This window comes from Oncorhynchus keta, chromosome 9 (assembly GCF_023373465.1).
Source record: "Oncorhynchus keta strain PuntledgeMale-10-30-2019 chromosome 9, Oket_V2, whole genome shotgun sequence".
Lineage (NCBI taxonomy): Eukaryota > Metazoa > Chordata > Actinopteri > Salmoniformes > Salmonidae > Oncorhynchus > Oncorhynchus keta.
In genome coordinates this window covers 3,892,991-3,911,865 of record NC_068429.1, presented here as the reverse complement: position 1 = coordinate 3,911,865, position 18,875 = coordinate 3,892,991, and the positions used below count along the sequence as shown (strand labels likewise).

Sequence of the window (18,875 nt, the reverse complement as noted above, 5' to 3'; positions counted from 1 at the left end):
GGTCACTACAACACACTACTGGCCTGGTCACTACAACACACTACTGGCCTGGTCACTACAACACACTACTGGCCTGGTCACTACAACACACTACTGGCCTGGTCACTACTGGCCTGGTCACTACTGGCCTGGTCACTACAACACACTACTGGCCTGGTCACTACAACACACTACTGGCCTGGTCACTACAACACACTACTGGCCTGGTAACTACAACACACTACTGGCCTGGTCACTACAACACACTACTGGTCTGGTCACTACAACACACTACTGGCCTGGTCACAACACACTACTGGCCTGGTCACTACTGGCCTGGTCACTACAACACACTACTGGCCTGGTCACTGCTGGCCTGGTCACTACAACACACTACTGGCCTGGTCACTACAACACACTACTGGCCTGGTTACTACAACACACTACTGGCCTGGTCACTACAACACACTACTGGCCTGGCCACTACAACACACTACTGGCCTGGTCACTGCTGGCCTGGTCACTACAACACACTACTGGCCTGGTCACTGCTGGCCTGGTCACTACAACACACTACTGGCCTGGCCACTACAACACACTACTGGCCTGGTCACTACAACACACTACTGGCCTGGTCACTACAACACACTACTGGCCTGGCCACTACAACACACTACTGGCCTGGCCACTACAACACTCTACTGGCCTGGTCACTACAACACACTACTGGCCTGGTCACTACAACACACTACTGGCCTGGCCACTACAACACACTACTGGCCTGGTCACTACAACACACTACTGGCCTGGTCACTACAACACACATCTATATTATTCTACACAGAAGTAGCATTGACCAATCATATTCCCATCGAAGTCAAGGCATTCCTTTCCATGCTTCTAACTAAGTCTCCGTGAATGGATCCCTTTTCTCTATGCACGGAGTTGCATTAGCTAAATCTACATAAATCTACATAAATTAACAGTATTTTCCTGCGAGAAAAGACTTGTGGAAACGACTCTTTATTAATTTAAAAGATTTAAAAGGTTTAAAAGATGCATCAGGGTTGATGCATTGAAACACAAACATTTACCTTGCAGTCTGGTTGGCTAAACACTACTGTGGCTTGACTCAATCCTAATACTATTCACTTTGCTGCCACTTGGCCGTTTGGATTTCAGTTGTGCGTTGTGTTTTTAATTTGCATTGTTCTCTGTACATTAATCTCCAGATGAAGACTCATATAGCAGCCTATTTATTCATCACACCCACACAGAAATCAATCGATGTACTGATAAGCTACCAAGGGAGTTAAAAATATATATATATATTTTTTTTAAATGCACTTGTTTACAAAACATCTCTAACTCTACAGCAAACAGATGGTCGTACACCAACACTAAAAACACACACTAAACCAGGAAGTAATGGCAAAACCTAGATGTGCTTAGCCAGAGACATGCCAGAGTTAAACTGGAAAATGGTCCCCTTCGGACTGGGGAGCTAACTTCATGAAATGAGAAGGTAGTGTGTAGGGGGGGGGAGGGTGGCCTCAGACAGGGCAGCAGGGAATGACAGGAAGCTTAAAAAAAGATGAAGGGGGCTGGCAACCTATTCCATTTATAGTGCACTACTTTTGACTGGGCCCCTAGGCCTACATAGGGTGCCATTGGGGACGCAAGGACAAGATCTTTCAGCTGAGAACAGCAGCAGAGAGGGAGGGAGGATGTGGCCCTGGCTGTCTGGAGGCAGGTGACCTTTGACCCCTGTCATGGAAGCAGAGCTTGAAACAATTGAAGAATGAGGACCTGAATATTTCGTGGTGGCTACCGCCCTGCCTGCCCCGCCTCCTGAGATACAGCCTCACGTGACCAACAAAACCAGTTTGAGAGAGAGAGAGAGAGAGAGAGAGATGGAAGGGGACCATGGGACAACATCTTAAACTTCAACCTACAAGCACATTCAATAAAACAAAAAAAAAAGGTAGTAAACCAAGGAGCGTGAAACCTGTAACTTGCATTGAGATGGTGAATAATGCTAGCTGGATGCTAACCGTCTATGTATGGATGGATGGTGAATAATGCTACGAGCTGGATGCTCACGGTCTATGTATGGATGGATGGTGAATAATGCTACGAGCTGGATGCTAACCGTCTATGTATGGATGGATGGTGAATCATGCTACGAGCTGGATGCTAACCGTCTATGTATGGATGGATGGTGAATCATGCTACGAGCTGGATGCTAACCGTCTATGTATGGATGGATGGTGAATCATGCTACGAGCTGGATGCTAACCGTCTATGTATGGATGGATAGTGAATAATGCTAGCTGGATGCTAACCGTCTATGTATGGATGGATGGTGAATCATGCTACGAGCTGGATGCTAACCGTCTATGTATGGATGGATGGTGAATAATGCTACTAGCTGGATGCTAACCGTCTATGTATGGATGGATGGTGAATCATGCTACGAGCTGGATGCTAACCGTCTATGTATGGATGGATGGTGAATCATGCTACTAGCTGGATGCTAACCGTCTATGTATGGATGGATGGTGAATCATGCTACGAGCTGGATGCTAACCGTCTATGTATGGATGGATGGTGAATAATGCTACGAGCTGGATGCTAACCGTCTATGTATGGATGGATGGTGAATCATGCTACGAGCTGGATGCTAACGGTCTATGTATGGTGAATCATGCTACTAGCTGGATGCTACAGGTAGTAGCAGTAGTATTAGTAGTAGTAGTAGTAGTAGTAGCATTAGTAGTAGTAGCAGTAGTAGTAGTAGCAGTAGTAGTAGTAGCAGTAGTAGTAGTAGCAGCAGCAGCAGCAGCAGCAGCAGCAGCAGCAGCAGTAGTATTAGCAGCAGTAGCAGCAGCAGCAGCAGCAGCAGCAGCAGCAGCAGCAGCAGCAGCAGCAGCAGCAGCAGCAGTAGCAGCAGCAGTAGCAGCAGTAGAAGCAGTAGCAGCAGCAGCAGTAGTAGCAGTAGCAGCGGTAGCAGTAGTAGTGGTAGCAGCAGTAGCAGTAGTAGTAGTAGTAGCAGCAGTAGCAGTAGTAGCCCCCCCCAGCATGTTGCCAGTACTTCTATGCAGCCTGGTCCTCTGAGTCTAATGGATTCAGCCATGTTCCCCCCAGTCCTCTACACTCAACCACAGATCCTCCAGCCCCATAACCCCTCACCATGTCTGGTCTCCTATGCAGCCTTGTCCTCTGAGTCTCTGCTGGATTCGGAAGCCCTCGCCATCCTGTCTACCATCAGTGCATCCTCCAGACACCTGCGGGCCTGGATCACCTTCTGCTCCTGTTCCCTGTGAACACACAGAGAGGACTGGGTTAGAGATGAACACATAGAGAGGACTGGGTTAGGGATGAACATACAGAGAGAGGACTGGGTTAGAGATGAACAGAGAGAGGACTGGGTTAGGGATGAACACACAGAGAGGACTGGGTTAGAGATGAACACACAGAGAGAGGACTGGCTTAGGGATGAACACACAGAGAGGACTGGGTTAGGGATGAACACACAGAGAGGCCTGGGTTAGGGATGAACAGAGAGAGGACTGGGTTAGGGATGAACAGAGAGAGGACTGGGTTAGGGATGAACACACAGAGAGAGGACTGGGTTAGGGATGAACACACAGAGAGAGGACTGGGTTAGGGATGAACACACAGAGAGAGGACTGGGTTAGGGATGAACACACAGAGAGAGGACTGGGTTAGGGATGAACACACAGAGAGAGGACTGGGTTAGGGATGAACAGAGAGAGGACTGGGTTAGAGATGAACACACAGAGAGAGGACTGGGTTAGGGATGAACACACAGAGAGAGGACTGGTTTAGGGATGAACACACAGAGAGAGGACTGGGTTAGGGATGAACAGAGAGAGTACTGGGTTAGGGATGAACACACAGAGAGGACTGGGTTAGGGATGAACACAGAGAGGACTGGGTTAGGGATGAACACAGAGAGGACTGGGTTAGGGATGAACAGAGAGAGGACTGGGTTAGGGATGAACAGAGAGAGGACTGGGTTAGGGATGAACAGAGAGAGTACTGGGTTAGGGATGAACACACAGAGAGGACTGGGTTAGGGATGAACAGAGAGAGGACTGGCTTAGGGATGAACAGAGAGAGGGCTGGGTTAGGGATGAACAGAGAGAGGACTGGGTTAGGGATGAACAGAGAGAGGACTGGGTTAGGGATGAACAGAGAGAGGACTGGGTTAGGGATGAACACACAGAGAGGACTGGGTTAGGGATGAACACACAGAGAGGACTGGGTTAGGGATGAACATAGAGAGGACTGGGTTAGGGATGAACAGAGAGAGTACTGGGTTAGGGATGAACACACAGAGAGGACTGGGTTAGGGATGAACACAGAGAGGACTGGGTTAGGGATGAACACAGAGAGGACTGGGTTAGGGATGAACAGAGAGAGGACTGGGTTAGGGATGAACACACAGAGAGGACTGGGTTAGGGATGAACAGAGAGAGGACTGGCTTAGGGATGAACAGAGAGAGGGCTGGGTTAGGGATGAACAGAGAGAGGACTGGGTTAGGGATGAACAGAGAGAGGACTGGGTTAGGGATGAACAGAGAGAGGACTGGGTTAGGGATGAACACACAGAGAGGACTGGGTTAGGGATGAACACACAGAGAGGACTGGGTTAGGGATGAACAGAGAGAGGACTGGGTTAGGGATGAACAGAGAGAGTACTGGGTTAGGGATGAACACACAGAGAGGACTGGGTTAGGGATGAACAGAGAGAGGACTGGCTTAGGGATGAACAGAGAGAGGGCTGGGTTAGGGATGAACAGAGAGAGGACTGGGTTAGGGATGAACAGAGAGAGGACTGGGTTAGGGATGAACAGAGAGAGGACTGGGTTAGGGATGAACACACAGAGAGGACTGGGTTAGGGATGAACACACAGAGAGGACTGGGTTAGGGATGAACATAGAGAGGACTGGGTTAGGGATGAACACACAGAGAGAGGACTGGGTTAGGGATGAACACACAGAGAGAGGACTGGGTTAGGGATGAACACACAGAGAGGACTGGGTTAGAGATGAACACACAGAGAGAGGACTGGGTTAGAGATGAACACACAGAGAGAGGACTGGGTTAGAGATGAACAGAGAGAGTACTGGGTTAGAGATGAACACACAGAGAGGACTGGGTTAGGGATGAACACACAGAGAGGACTGGGTTAGGGATGAACATAGAGAGGACTGGGTTAGGGATGAACACACAGAGAGAGGACTGGGTTAGGGATGAACACACAGAGAGGACTGGGTTAGAGATGAACACACAGAGAGAGGACTGGCTTAGGGATGAACACACAGAGAGGACTGGGTTAGGGATGAACACACAGAGAGGCCTGGGTTAGGGATGAACAGAGAGAGGACTGGGTTAGGGATGAACACACAGAGAGAGGACTGGGTTAGGGATGAACACACAGAGAGAGGACTGGGTTAGGGATGAACACACAGAGAGAGGACTGGGTTAGGGATGAACACACAGAGAGAGGACTGGGTTAGGGATGAACACACAGAGAGAGGACTGGGTTAGGGATGAACACACAGAGAGAGGACTGGGTTAGGGATGAACAGAGAGAGGACTGGGTTAGAGATGAACACACAGAGAGAGGACTGGGTTAGAGATGAACACACAGAGAGAGGACTGGGTTAGGGATGAACACACAGAGAGAGGACTGGTTTAGGGATGAACACACAGAGAGAGGACTGGGTTAGGGATGAACAGAGAGAGTACTGGGTTAGGGATGAACACACAGAGAGGACTGGGTTAGGGATGAACACAGAGAGGACTGGGTTAGGGATGAACACAGAGAGGACTGGGTTAGGGATGAACAGAGAGAGGACTGGGTTAGGGATGAACAGAGAGAGGACTGGGTTAGGGATGAACAGAGAGAGTACTGGGTTAGGGATGAACACACAGAGAGGACTGGGTTAGGGATGAACAGAGAGAGGACTGGCTTAGGGATGAACAGAGAGAGGGCTGGGTTAGGGATGAACAGAGAGAGGACTGGGTTAGGGATGAACAGAGAGAGGACTGGGTTAGGGATGAACAGAGAGAGGACTGGGTTAGGGATGAACACACAGAGAGGACTGGGTTAGGGATGAACACACAGAGAGGACTGGGTTAGGGATGAACATAGAGAGGACTGGGTTAGGGATGAACAGAGAGAGTACTGGGTTAGGGATGAACACACAGAGAGGACTGGGTTAGGGATGAACACAGAGAGGACTGGGTTAGGGATGAACACAGAGAGGACTGGGTTAGGGATGAACAGAGAGAGGACTGGGTTAGGGATGAACAGAGAGAGGACTGGGTTAGGGATGAACAGAGAGAGTACTGGGTTAGGGATGAACACACAGAGAGGACTGGGTTAGGGATGAACAGAGAGAGGACTGGGTTAGGGATGAACAGAGAGAGTACTGGGTTAGGGATGAACACACAGAGAGGACTGGGTTAGGGATGAACAGAGAGAGGACTGGCTTAGGGATGAACAGAGAGAGGGCTGGGTTAGGGATGAACACACAGAGAGGACTGGGTTAGGGATGAACAGAGAGAGGACTGGGTTAGGGATGAACAGAGAGAGTACTGGGTTAGGGATGAACACACAGAGAGGACTGGGTTAGGGATGAACAGAGAGAGGACTGGCTTAGGGATGAACAGAGAGAGGGCTGGGTTAGGGATGAACAGAGAGAGGACTGGGTTAGGGATGAACAGAGAGAGGACTGGGTTAGGGATGAACAGAGAGAGGACTGGGTTAGGGATGAACACACAGAGAGGACTGGGTTAGGGATGAACACACAGAGAGGACTGGGTTAGGGATGAACATAGAGAGGACTGGGTTAGGGATGAACAGAGAGAGTACTGGGTTAGGGATGAACACACAGAGAGGACTGGGTTAGGGATGAACACAGAGAGGACTGGGTTAGGGATGAACACAGAGAGGACTGGGTTAGGGATGAACAGAGAGAGGACTGGGTTAGGGATGAACAGAGAGAGGACTGGGTTAGGGATGAACAGAGAGAGTACTGGGTTAGGGATGAACACACAGAGAGGACTGGGTTAGGGATGAACAGAGAGAGGACTGGCTTAGGGATGAACAGAGAGAGGGCTGGGTTAGGGATGAACACACAGAGAGAGGACTGGGTTAGGGATGAACAGAGAGAGGACTGGGTTAGGGATGAACAGAGAGAGGACTGGGTTAGGGATGAACACACAGAGAGGACTGGGTTAGGGATGAACACACAGAGAGGACTGGGTTAGGGATGAACATAGAGAGGACTGGGTTAGGGATGAACACACAGAGAGAGGACTGGGTTAGGGATGAACACACAGAGAGAGGACTGGGTTAGGGATGAACACACAGAGAGGAGTGGGTTAGAGATGAACACACAGAGAGAGGACTGGGTTAGAGATGAACACACAGAGAGAGGACTGGGTTAGAGATGAACAGAGAGAGTACTGGGTTAGAGATGAACACACAGAGAGGACTGGGTTAGGGATGAACACACAGAGAGGACTGGGTTAGGGATGAACATAGAGAGGACTGGGTTAGGGATGAACAGACAGAGAGAGGACTGGGTTAGGGATGAACACACAGAGAGAGGACTGGGTTAGGGATGAACACACAGAGAGAGGACTGGGTTAGGGATGAACACACAGAGAGAGGACTGGGTTAGAGATGAACACACAGAGAGGACTGGGTTAGAGATGAACACACAGAGAGGACTGGGTTAGGGATGAACAGAGAGAGTACTGGGTTAGAGATGAACACACAGAGAGAGGACTGGGTTAGAGATGAACACACAGAGAGAGGACTGGGTTAGAGATGAAAACACAGAGAGAGGACTGGGTTAGAGATGAACACACAGAGAGAGGACTGGGTTAGGGATGAACACACAGAGAGAGGACTGGGTTAGAGATGAACACACAGAGAGAGGACTGGGTTAGGGATGAACACACAGAGAGAGGACTGGGTTCGAGATGAACACACAGAGAGAGGACTGGGTTAGAGATGAACACACAGAGAGAGGACTGGGTTAGAGATGAACACACAGAGAGAGGACTGGGTTAGAGATGAACACACAGAGAGAGGACTGGGTTAGAGATGAACACACAGAGAGAGGACTGGGTTAGGGATGTATGACTGCTGTGTGCCTGCATGTCCTCTCCACCCTCAGATAGCAGTACCCCAACAAATGGCAATTCTTCTGCTGCTATTGTTTTTTATTATCAGATAACGAAACGAGATCAAGCAGATCTAATAATGGGATTATGTTAATTTTACTGGATTAGAACGCAGGGGAGTGAATAATAATATATAGTCAAATCCTATTTCTCCCCACAGCGAAAGATGGAATGTATGTGGTGATGTCACAGTCTTGTTCTGTGGGATGCTGTGTCGTGTGTCGTTCTATGTGGTGATGTCACAGTCTTGTTCTGTGGGATGCTGTGTCGTGTGTCGTTCTATGTGGTGATGTCACAGTCTTGTTCTGTGGGATGCTGTGTCGTTCTATGTGGTGATGTCACAGTCTTGTTCTGTGGGATGCTGTGTCGTTTGTCGTTCTATGTGGTGATGTCACAGTCTTGTTCTGTGGGATGCTGTGTCGTTCTATGTGGTGATGTCACAGTCTTGTTCTGTGGGATGCTGTGTCGTGTGTCGTTCTATGTGGTGATGTCACAGTCTTGTTCTGTGGGATGCTGTGTCGTTCTATGTGGTGATGTCACAGTCTTGTTCTGTGGGATGCTGTGTCGTGTGTCGTTCTATGTGGTGATGTCACAGTCTTGTTCTGTGGGATGCTGTGTCGTTTGTCGTTCTATGTGGTGATGTCACAGTCTTGTTCTGTGGGATGCTGTGTCGTTCTATGTGGTGATGTCACAGTCTTGTTCTGTGGGATGCTGTGTCGTGTGTCGTTCTATGTGGTGATGTCACAGTCTTGTTCTGTGGGATGCTGTGTCGTTCTATGTGGTGATGTCACAGTCTTGTTCTGTGGGATGCTGTGTCGTGTGTCGTTCTATGTGGTGATGTCACAGTCTTGTTCTGTGGGATGCTGTGTCGTTCTATGTGGTGATGTCACAGTCTTGTTCTGTGGGATGCTGTGTCGTTCTATGTGGTGATGTCACAGTCTTGTTCTGTGGGATGCTGTGTCGTTCTATGTGGTGATGTCACAGTCTTGTTCTGTGGGATGCTGTGTCGTTCTATGTGGTGATGTCACAGTCTTGTTCTGTGGGATGCTGTGTCGTTCTATGTGGTGATGTCACAGTCTTGTTCTGTGGGATGCTGTGTCGTTCTATGTGGTGATGTCACAGTCTTGTTCTGTGGGATGCTGTGTCGTTGTATGTGGTGATGTCACAGTCTTGTTCTGTGGGATGCTGTGTCGTGTGTCGTTCTATGTGGTGATGTCACAGTCTTGTTCTGTGGGATGCTGTGTCGTGTGTCGTTCTATGTGGTGATGTCACAGTCTTGTTCTGTGGGATGCTGTGTCGTGTGTCGTTCTATGTGGTGATGTCACAGTCTTGTTCTGTGGGATGCTGTGTCGTTCTATGTGGTGATGTCACAGTCTTGTTCTGTGGGATGCTGTGTCGTTTGTCGTTCTATGTGGTGATGTCACAGTCTTGTTCTGTGGGATGCTGTGTCGTTCTATGTGGTGATGTCACAGTCTTGTTCTGTGGGATGCTGTGTCGTGTGTCGTTCTATGTGGTGATGTCACAGTCTTGTTCTGTGGGATGCTGTGTCGTTCTATGTGGTGATGTCACAGTCTTGTTCTGTGGGATGCTGTGTCGTGTGTCGTTCTATGTGGTGATGTCACAGTCTTGTTCTGTGGGATGCTGTGTCGTTCTATGTGGTGATGTCACAGTCTTGTTCTGTGGGATGCTGTGTCGTTTGTCGTTCTATGTGGTGATGTCACAGTCTTGTTCTGTGGGATGCTGTGTCGTGTGTCGTTCTATGTGGTGATGTCACAGTCTTGTTCTGTGGGATGCTGTGTCGTGTGTCGTTCTATGTGGTGATGTCACAGTCTTGTTCTGTGGGATGCTGTGTCGTTCTATGTGGTGATGTCACAGTCTTGTTCTGTGGGATGCTGTGTCGTGTGTCGTTCTATGTGGTGATGTCACAGTCTTGTTCTGTGGGATGCTGTGTCGTTCTATGTGGTGATGTCACAGTCTTGTTCTGTGGGATGCTGTGTCGTTCTATGTGGTGATGTCACAGTCTTGTTCTGTGGGATGCTGTGTCGTTCTATGTGGTGATGTCACAGTCTTGTTCTGTGGGATGCTGTGTCGTTCTATGTGGTGATGTCACAGTCTTGTTCTGTGGGATGCTGTGTCGTTCTATGTGGTGATGTCACAGTCTTGTTCTGTGGGATGCTGTGTCGTTCTATGTGGTGATGTCACAGTCTTGTTCTGTGGGATGCTGTGTCGTTCTATGTAGTGATGTCACAGTCTTGTTCTGTGGGATGCTGTGTTGTTCTATGTGGTGATGTCACAGTCTTGTTCTGTGGGATGCTGTGTCGTTCTATGTGGTGATGTCACAGTCTTGTTCTGTGGGATGCTGTGTCATTCTATGTGGTGATGTCACAGTCTTGTTCTGTGGGATGCTGTGTCGTTCTATGTGGTGATGTCACAGTCTTGTTCTGTGGGATGCTGTGTCGTTCTATGTGGTGATGTCACAGTCTTGTTCTGTGGGATGCTGTGTTGTTCTATGTGGTGATGTCACAGTCTTGTTCTGTGGGATGCTGTGTCGTGTGTCGTTCTATGTGGTGATGTCACAGTCTTGTTCTGTGGGATGCTGTGTCATTCTATGTGGTGATGTCACAGTCTTGTTCTGTGGGATGCTGTGTTGTTCTATGTGGTGATGTCACAGTCTTGTTCTGTGGGATGCTGTGTTGTTCTATGTGGTGATGTCACAGTCTTGTTCTGTGGGATGCTGTGTCGTTCTATGTGGTGATGTCACAGTCTTGTTCTGTGGGATGCTGTGTCGTTCTATGTAGTGATGTCACAGTCTTGTTCTGTGGGATGCTGTGTCGTTCTATGTGGTGATGTCACAGTCTTGTTCTGTGGGATGCTGTGTCGTGTGTCGTTCTATGTGGTGATGTCACAGTCTTGTTCTGTGGGATGCTGTGTCGTTCTATGTGGTGATGTCACAGTCTTGTTCTGTGGGATGCTGTGTTGTTCTATGTGGTGATGTCACAGTCTTGTTCTGTGGGATGCTGTGTCGTTCTATGTGGTGATGTCACAGTCTTGTTCTGTGGGATGCTGTGTCGTTCTATGTGGTGATGTCACAGTCTTGTTCTGTGGGATGCTGTGTCGTTCTATGTGGTGATGTCACAGTCTTGTTCTGTGGGATGCTGTGTCGTTCTATGTAGTGATGTCACAGTCTTGTTCTGTGGGATGCTGTGTTGTTCTATGTGGTGATGTCACAGTCTTGTTCTGTGGGATGCTGTGTCGTTCTATGTGGTGATGTCACAGTCTTGTTCTGTGGGATGCTGTGTCATTCTATGTGGTGATGTCACAGTCTTGTTCTGTGGGATGCTGTGTCGTTCTATGTGGTGATGTCACAGTCTTGTTCTGTGGGATGCTGTGTCATTCTATGTGGTGATGTCACAGTCTTGTTCTGTGGGATGCTGTGTTGTTCTATGTGGTGATGTCACAGTCTTGTTCTGTGGGATGCTGTGTCGTGTGTCGTTCTATGTGGTGATGTCACAGTCTTGTTCTGTGGGATGCTGTGTCATTCTATGTGGTGATGTCACAGTCTTGTTCTGTGGGATGCTGTGTTGTTCTATGTGGTGATGTCACAGTCTTGTTCTGTGGGATGCTGTGTTGTTCTATGTGGTGATGTCACAGTCTTGTTCTGTGGGATGCTGTGTCGTTCTATGTGGTGATGTCACAGTCTTGTTCTGTGGGATGCTGTGTCGTTCTATGTAGTGATGTCACAGTCTTGTTCTGTGGGATGCTGTGTCGTTCTATGTGGTGATGTCACAGTCTTGTTCTGTGGGATGCTGTGTCGTGTGTCGTTCTATGTGGTGATGTCACAGTCTTGTTCTGTGGGATGCTGTGTCGTTCTATGTGGTGATGTCACAGTCTTGTTCTGTGGGATGCTGTGTCGTTCTATGTGGTGATGTCACAGTCTTGTTCTGTGGGATGCTGTGTTGTTCTATGTGGTGATGTCACAGTCTTGTTCTGTGGGATGCTGTGTTGTTCTATGTGGTGATGTCACAGTCTTGTTCTGTGGGATGCTGTGTTGTTCTATGTGGTGACAAGAGGGATGAGGGAGGAGAAAAGAAGAAGAAGTGATCCATTCCACTCCTCTTATAACCCAGAGAGAGCTTGTCATCTGAGCGTTAATGCGTTTCCCAGTCGATAAGCCTGAATGCACTGGGACAGGCAGAGGAGAGAGAGAGGATGACACACACACACACACACACACACACACACACACACACACACACACACACACACACACACACACACACACACACACACACACACACACACACACACACACACACACACACACACACACACACACACACACACACACATTTCAGATGGTTCAGCCGTCAGTTATGCCATGCATGTGTATACACTGCCATCTAGAGGCTGAACTGAAGAACACTCTCAAGAGTTCTCAACTGCATATTCTTAGTTTGTTTTTATTTCACCTGTATTTAACCAGGTAGGATTTTGACCAGATCTCTATGGTTCCTGGTGTCAAAAAAGTAGTGCACTTATTATGTGTAAATTAGGATGGCATTTACAACTCTGGGTGATAACATCCTGTAGCAAGTCGAGGCCTGTCTTTCTCTTGAACAGACGACTTGAAGGTGACTGTCAGTTTCCGTATGTTTGCTGTCACCCTGACGCAGGGCAATGAAGATGGATTAACAGAGCAGGACAAAAATCCAGACAGGTTGAACAGAGTTCTGATGATTCAAAAAACACCAGAAACCTGTATGACAGGCTGTCCTCAGAATATTACAGAATGATGAAGGGGAAACTCAAGTCGTAGCTGTTAGTCAAATATAGTTATATTTAACCAGGTTAAAAAATATATATATTTAACCTTTATTTAACCAGGTGGAAGAAGAAGAAGAAGAAGAGAAAGAAAGTCTATATACAGTGTGAGCAAATGGCATGAGGAAGTAAGGCAATAAATATAGGCCACAGTAGCGAAGTCATTACAATTGATCAAATTAACACTGAGGGAGGGGTGCACTATGTAGGGAGTAGGCTGCCACTTGGGACGCATTGGAAAAGGCGTTATACTGCATTGTCCATGACAGGCCCCTGCAGATGATGCCAGGGGAAATGGAGTCTCTCTCTCTGTCTCTGTCTCTCTCTCTCTCTCTCTCTCTCTCTCTCTCTCTCTCTCTCTCTCTCTCTCTCTCTCTCTCTCTCTCTCCCTCTCTCTCCCTCTCTCTCCCTCTCTCTCTCTCTCTCTCCCTCTCTCCCTCTCTCCCTCCTCTCTCTCTCTCTCTCTCTCTCTCTCTCTCTCTCTGTGTCTCTCTCTCTCTCTCTCTCTCTCTCAAAGGTTTATTTTATTGAAAGTCCTTAAGAGTTCATTTTCTCCAAATAATAATAATAATAATAATAAGCCATTTAGCAGACGCTTTTATCCAAAGCGACTTACAGTCATGTGTGCATACATTCTACGTATGGGTGGTCCCGGGAATCGAACCCACTACCCTGGCGTTACAAGCGCCATGCTCTACCAACTGAGCTACAGAAGGACCACTCGTACAATAGTTCCGGAGGAGACAGAAATACTGTTAACCTTTAACACTGCAGTGGGCTAAATCACACAGAAGTGTTTCTGGTGGTCTTCAACAAATCTACTTTGAAACACAAAGTATACACCTCCAACACATGGTTATGGGCTTAGTGTAATAAAACTCAGCTGCCAAGGATACTGTTATTCCTGACAAAACGAGAATGTATTGTTGAGAACATAATACTATATACTTGACATATCAAAGATACGGGGTGGGATCTACAGGGTGGGATCTACAGGGTGGGATCTACAGGGTGGGATCTACAGGGTGGGATCTACAGGGTAGGATCTACAGGGTGGGATCTACAGGGTGGGATCTACAGGGTGGGATCTACAGGGTGGGATCTACAGGGTGGGATCTACAGGGTAGGATCTACAGGGTGGGATCTACAGGGTAGGATCTACAGGGTGGGATCTACAGGGCGGGATCTACAGGGTGGGATCTACAGGGTAGGATCTACAGGGTGGGATCTACAGGGTGGGATCTACAGGGTGGGATCTACAGGGTGGGATCTACAGGGTGGCATCTACAGGGTGGGATCTACAGGGTGGGATCTACAGGGTGGAATCTACAGGGTGGGATCTACAGGGTGGCATCTACAGGGTGGGATCTACAGGGTGGGATCTACAGGGTGGAATCTACAGGGTGGGATCTACAGGGTGGGATCTACAGGTAACTGCCAGAATAAAGGAAACACTTCAGTAAATGAAGGATACAGAGTTTATTTTGAAAGCAGTTACTTCCACACAGGTGTGGTTCCTGAGCTAATTAAGCAATTAACATCCAATCATGATTAGGGTCATGTATAAAAATGTCCCAGTTGCCCCTTATTTAGGCTACCATGGTTAGAAGAAGACATCACAGTGACTTTGAAAGAGGAGTCTCAAAGGAGCACAGGGGATCAATAGGGAACACGGGGGATCTATAGGGAAGACAGTGGATCTATAGGGAGCACAGGGGATCTATAGGGAACACGGGGGATCTATAGGGAAGACAGTGGATCTATAGGGAGCACAGGGGATCTATAGGGAGCACAGGGGATCAATAGGGAACACGGGGGATCAATAGGGAAGACAGTGGATCTATAGGGAGCACAGGGGATCTATAGGGGAAGACAGTGGATCTATAGGGAGCACAGGGGATCTATAGGGAGCACAGGGGATCAATAGGGAACACGGGGGATCTATAGGGAAGACAGTGGATCTATAGGGAGCACAGGGGATCTATAGGGAACACGGGGGATCTATAGGGAAGACAGTGGATCTATAGGGAGCACAGGGGATCTATAGGAAGCACAGGGGATCTATAGGGAACACGGGGGATCAATAGGGAAGACAGTGGATCTATAGGGAGCACAGGGGATCTATAGGGAACACGGGGGATCTATAGGGAAGACAGTGGATCTATAGGGAGCACAGAGGATCTATAGGGAGCACGGGGGATCAATAGGGAGCACAGTGGATCTATAGGGAACACGGGGGATCTATAGGGAACACGGGGGATCTATAGGGAAGACAGTGGATCTATAGGGAGCACAGGGGATCTATAGGGAACACGGGGGATCTATAGGGAAGACAGTGGATCTATAGGGAGCACAGGGGATCTATAGGGAACACGGGGGATCAATAGGGAAGACAGTGGATCTATAGGGAGCACAGGGGATCTATAGGGAACACGGGGGATCTATAGGGAAGACAGTGGATCTATAGGGAGCACAGGGGATCTATAGGGAGCACAGGGGATCAATAGGGAACACGGGGGATCAATAGGGAGCACAGTGGATCTATAGGGAACACGGGGGATCTATAGGGAACACGGGGGATCTATAGGGAAGACAGTGGATCTATAGGGAGCACAGGGGATCTATAGGGAACACGGGGGATCTATAGGGAAGACAGTGGATCTATAGGGAGCACAGGGGATCTATAGGGAACACGGGGGATCTATAGGGAAGACAGTGGATCTATAGGGAGCACAGGGGATCTATAGGGAACATGGGGGGTCTATAGGGAACACAGGGGGATCTATAGGGAAGACAGTGGATCTATAGGGAGCACAGGGGATCAATAGGGAACACGGGGGATCAATAGGGAAGACAGTGTATCTATAGGGAGCACAGGGGATCTATAGGGAACACGGGGGATCTATAGGGAAGACAGTGGATCTATAGGGAGCACAGGGGATCTATAGGGAGCACAGGGGATCAATAGGGAACACGGGGGATCAATAGGGAGCACAGGGGATCTATAGGGAGCACAGGGGATCAATAGGGAACACGGGGGATCAATAGGGAAGACAGTGGATCTATAGGGAACACAGGGGATCTATAGGGAACACGGGGGATCTATAGGGAAGACAGTGGATCTATAGGGAGCACAGGGGATCTATAGGGAACATGGGGGATCTATAGGGAACACAGGGGGATCTATAGGGAACACGGGGGATCTATAGGGAACACAGTGGATCTATAGGGAACACTGGGGGTCTATAGGGAGCACAGGGGGATCTATAGGGAACACGGGGGGTCTATAGGGAGCACAGGGGATCTATAGGGAACACGGGGGGTCTATAGGGAACACGGGGGATCAATAGGGAACACAGGGGATCTATAGGGAACACGGGGGATCTATAGGGAACACGGGGATCTATACGGAACACGGGGGATCTATAGGGAACACGGGGGGTCTATAGGGAACACGGGGGATCTATAGGGAGCACAGGGGATATATAGGGAACACAAGGAATCTATAGGGAGCACAGGGGATATATAGGGAGCACAGGGGATATATAGGGAGCACAGGGGGTCTATAGGGAGCACAGGGGGTCTATAGGGAGCACAGGGGGTCTATAGGGAGCACAGGGGATATATAGGGAGCACAGGGGGATCTATAGGGAGCACAGGGGGATCTATAGGGAACATGGGGGATCTATAGGGAGCACAGGGGATCTATAGGGAGCACAGGAGATCTATAGGGACCACAGGAGATCTATAGGGAGCACAGGGGGTCTATAGGGAGCACAGGGGATATATAGGGAGCACAGGGGATCTATAGGGAGTACAGGGGATCTATAGGGAGCACAGGGGATATATTGGGAGTACTGGGGATCTATAGGGAGCACAGGGGATATATAGGGAGCACAGGGGATATATAGGGAGCACAGGGGGTCTCCGGCTGTGCTAATTACAAACAAGCGTGAGTTACCTTTCACTGTTATACTTACCAACCAGAGACTCACCCCGATTATGCCAATAGCCTGCGGTCATCAAGAATGATGCGGTGACCAAAGAGTATCAATCCATCTCGTCAACAGCTGAGACATGATGTGATACCATCCATTTTCCTTTCACAACAAAACTGATGATTCTCATTTAGAGGTAAACTAGCGTTAACTAGCTTGCTAGCCGGGTAGATAACTTCTCTAGGGTAGTGGGCAGCATTTGCAATTTTGGATGAAAAGCCCAAATTAAACTGCCTTCTACTCAGGCCCAGAAGATGGGATATGTCATTAGTAGATTTGGATAGAAAACACTCTAAAGTTTCCAAAACTGTTAAAATAATGAGTTTGTTGTTGTTGTTGTAGTTTTCTATTCAATGCCATTACAGTATCCATTGACTTAGGACTCAAATTGCAGTTCCTTTGGCTTCCACTACATGTCAACAGTCTTTAGAAATGGTTTCAGGCTTGTATTCTGAAAAATTAGGGAGTAAGAGCAGTCTGAATGAGTGGACCCTGCCTTGTCATAGAGCTTTTTCATGGTCGCAACAGAGAGAGTGCCTTTCTTGTTTACCTTTTATATTGACGATATTATTGTCCGGGTGAAATATTATTGATTATTATGACTAAAAACAACCTGAGGATTGAATATAAACATCGTTTGACATGTTTCTATGAAGTTTACGGATACAATTTGGATTGGAGGTTTTCAGATATAAAGAGAGACTTTATCGGAAAAAAGGAACATTTATTGAATAAATGAATGTCTTCAATGTCTTCTGAGTGCAAACATATGAAGATCATCAAAGGTAAGGAATTCATTTTATATCTATTTCCGACTTGTGTAACTCTTCTACTTGGCTGGTTACTGTTCGTAATGATTTGTCTGCTGGGCTATGTTCTCAAATAATCGTAAGGTATGCTTTCGCCGTAAAGCATTTTTGAAATCTGACACCGTAGTTGGATTCACAAGAAGTTAATCTTTAAACCTATGTAAAATAGTTGTATGTTTTCTGAATGTTTATAATGAGTATTTCTGCATTTGAATTTGGCGCTCTGCTATCTCACTGGATGTTGGCCAGATGGGCTGTGCGTCCCACATAGCCTGGAGAGGTTAAAGCTAGCAAGCTAACTTTACAGTCCTATATTTAACCTCTTAAGACTAGGTCTCAATACTGCCCCCTTTGGAGGAAGTGCGTGCCCATAGTAAACTGAAAATATTTTTTCCCAAAATTGCTAATATATGCATATAATAATTATTATTGAATAGAAAACACTCTAAAGTTTCTAAAACCGTTTAAATTATGTCTGTATGTAAAGCAGAACTCTCAGGGCAGCCTTTCTCCCAAACTCTCTCTTGTCAAGAGAAAAGTTGGGTCAACTTTGACGTCATCGCCCCCACCCTTCCCAGGCAGCTACCGACCTGGGAACAGTATGTATGTGTTCAGCGCGTTGCCTGCTTTCAAATGGCACGTTCATTGTGAGAATTGCGCGAGCCCTCGTCGTTTGGCGGGCGAAAATGTTCGGGTCACTCTCAAATACACGCACTCTATTGCGCGCGGCCGATTTGAGGCACATTCTTTTCCAAGAAACACCAATTGAAGGCGGTTTGTCTGTTCGCGCTGATCATTGTTTTACATGTTAAAAACATCATAAAGCTTGTTTCTGCACATAGTTTGACCAGTTTAGTCGACATATAATATGTAAATTTGAAGTTTTGATGCGCAAGAGTGCGGGACCAGAAGTGATTTTGGGTGCATTTCAGCTGAAGCTGTTAGCATATGCTAATACAGAGACACACAACGTGAAACCAAATGATGTATTGGGTAAGTATGACTCCTTCTACGTCTTCTGATCGAAGAACATCA

At 47.8% G+C, this 18,875-nt stretch overlaps 1 protein-coding gene across 1 annotated transcript in view; it reads right to left on the bottom strand.

The window, feature by feature from the left end:
* LOC127931640 (methyl-CpG-binding domain protein 2-like) overlaps positions 1–18,875 on the bottom strand; it is a 151,167-nt gene that overhangs the window by 31,758 nt on the left and 100,534 nt on the right. The window contains exon 6 of the mRNA XM_052524910.1: positions 3,172–3,299. Within this exon, the coding sequence (XP_052380870.1) occupies positions 3,185–3,299 (115 nt within the window). The 3' untranslated portion in view covers positions 3,172–3,184. The remainder of the gene's footprint in view (positions 1–3,171; positions 3,300–18,875) is intronic.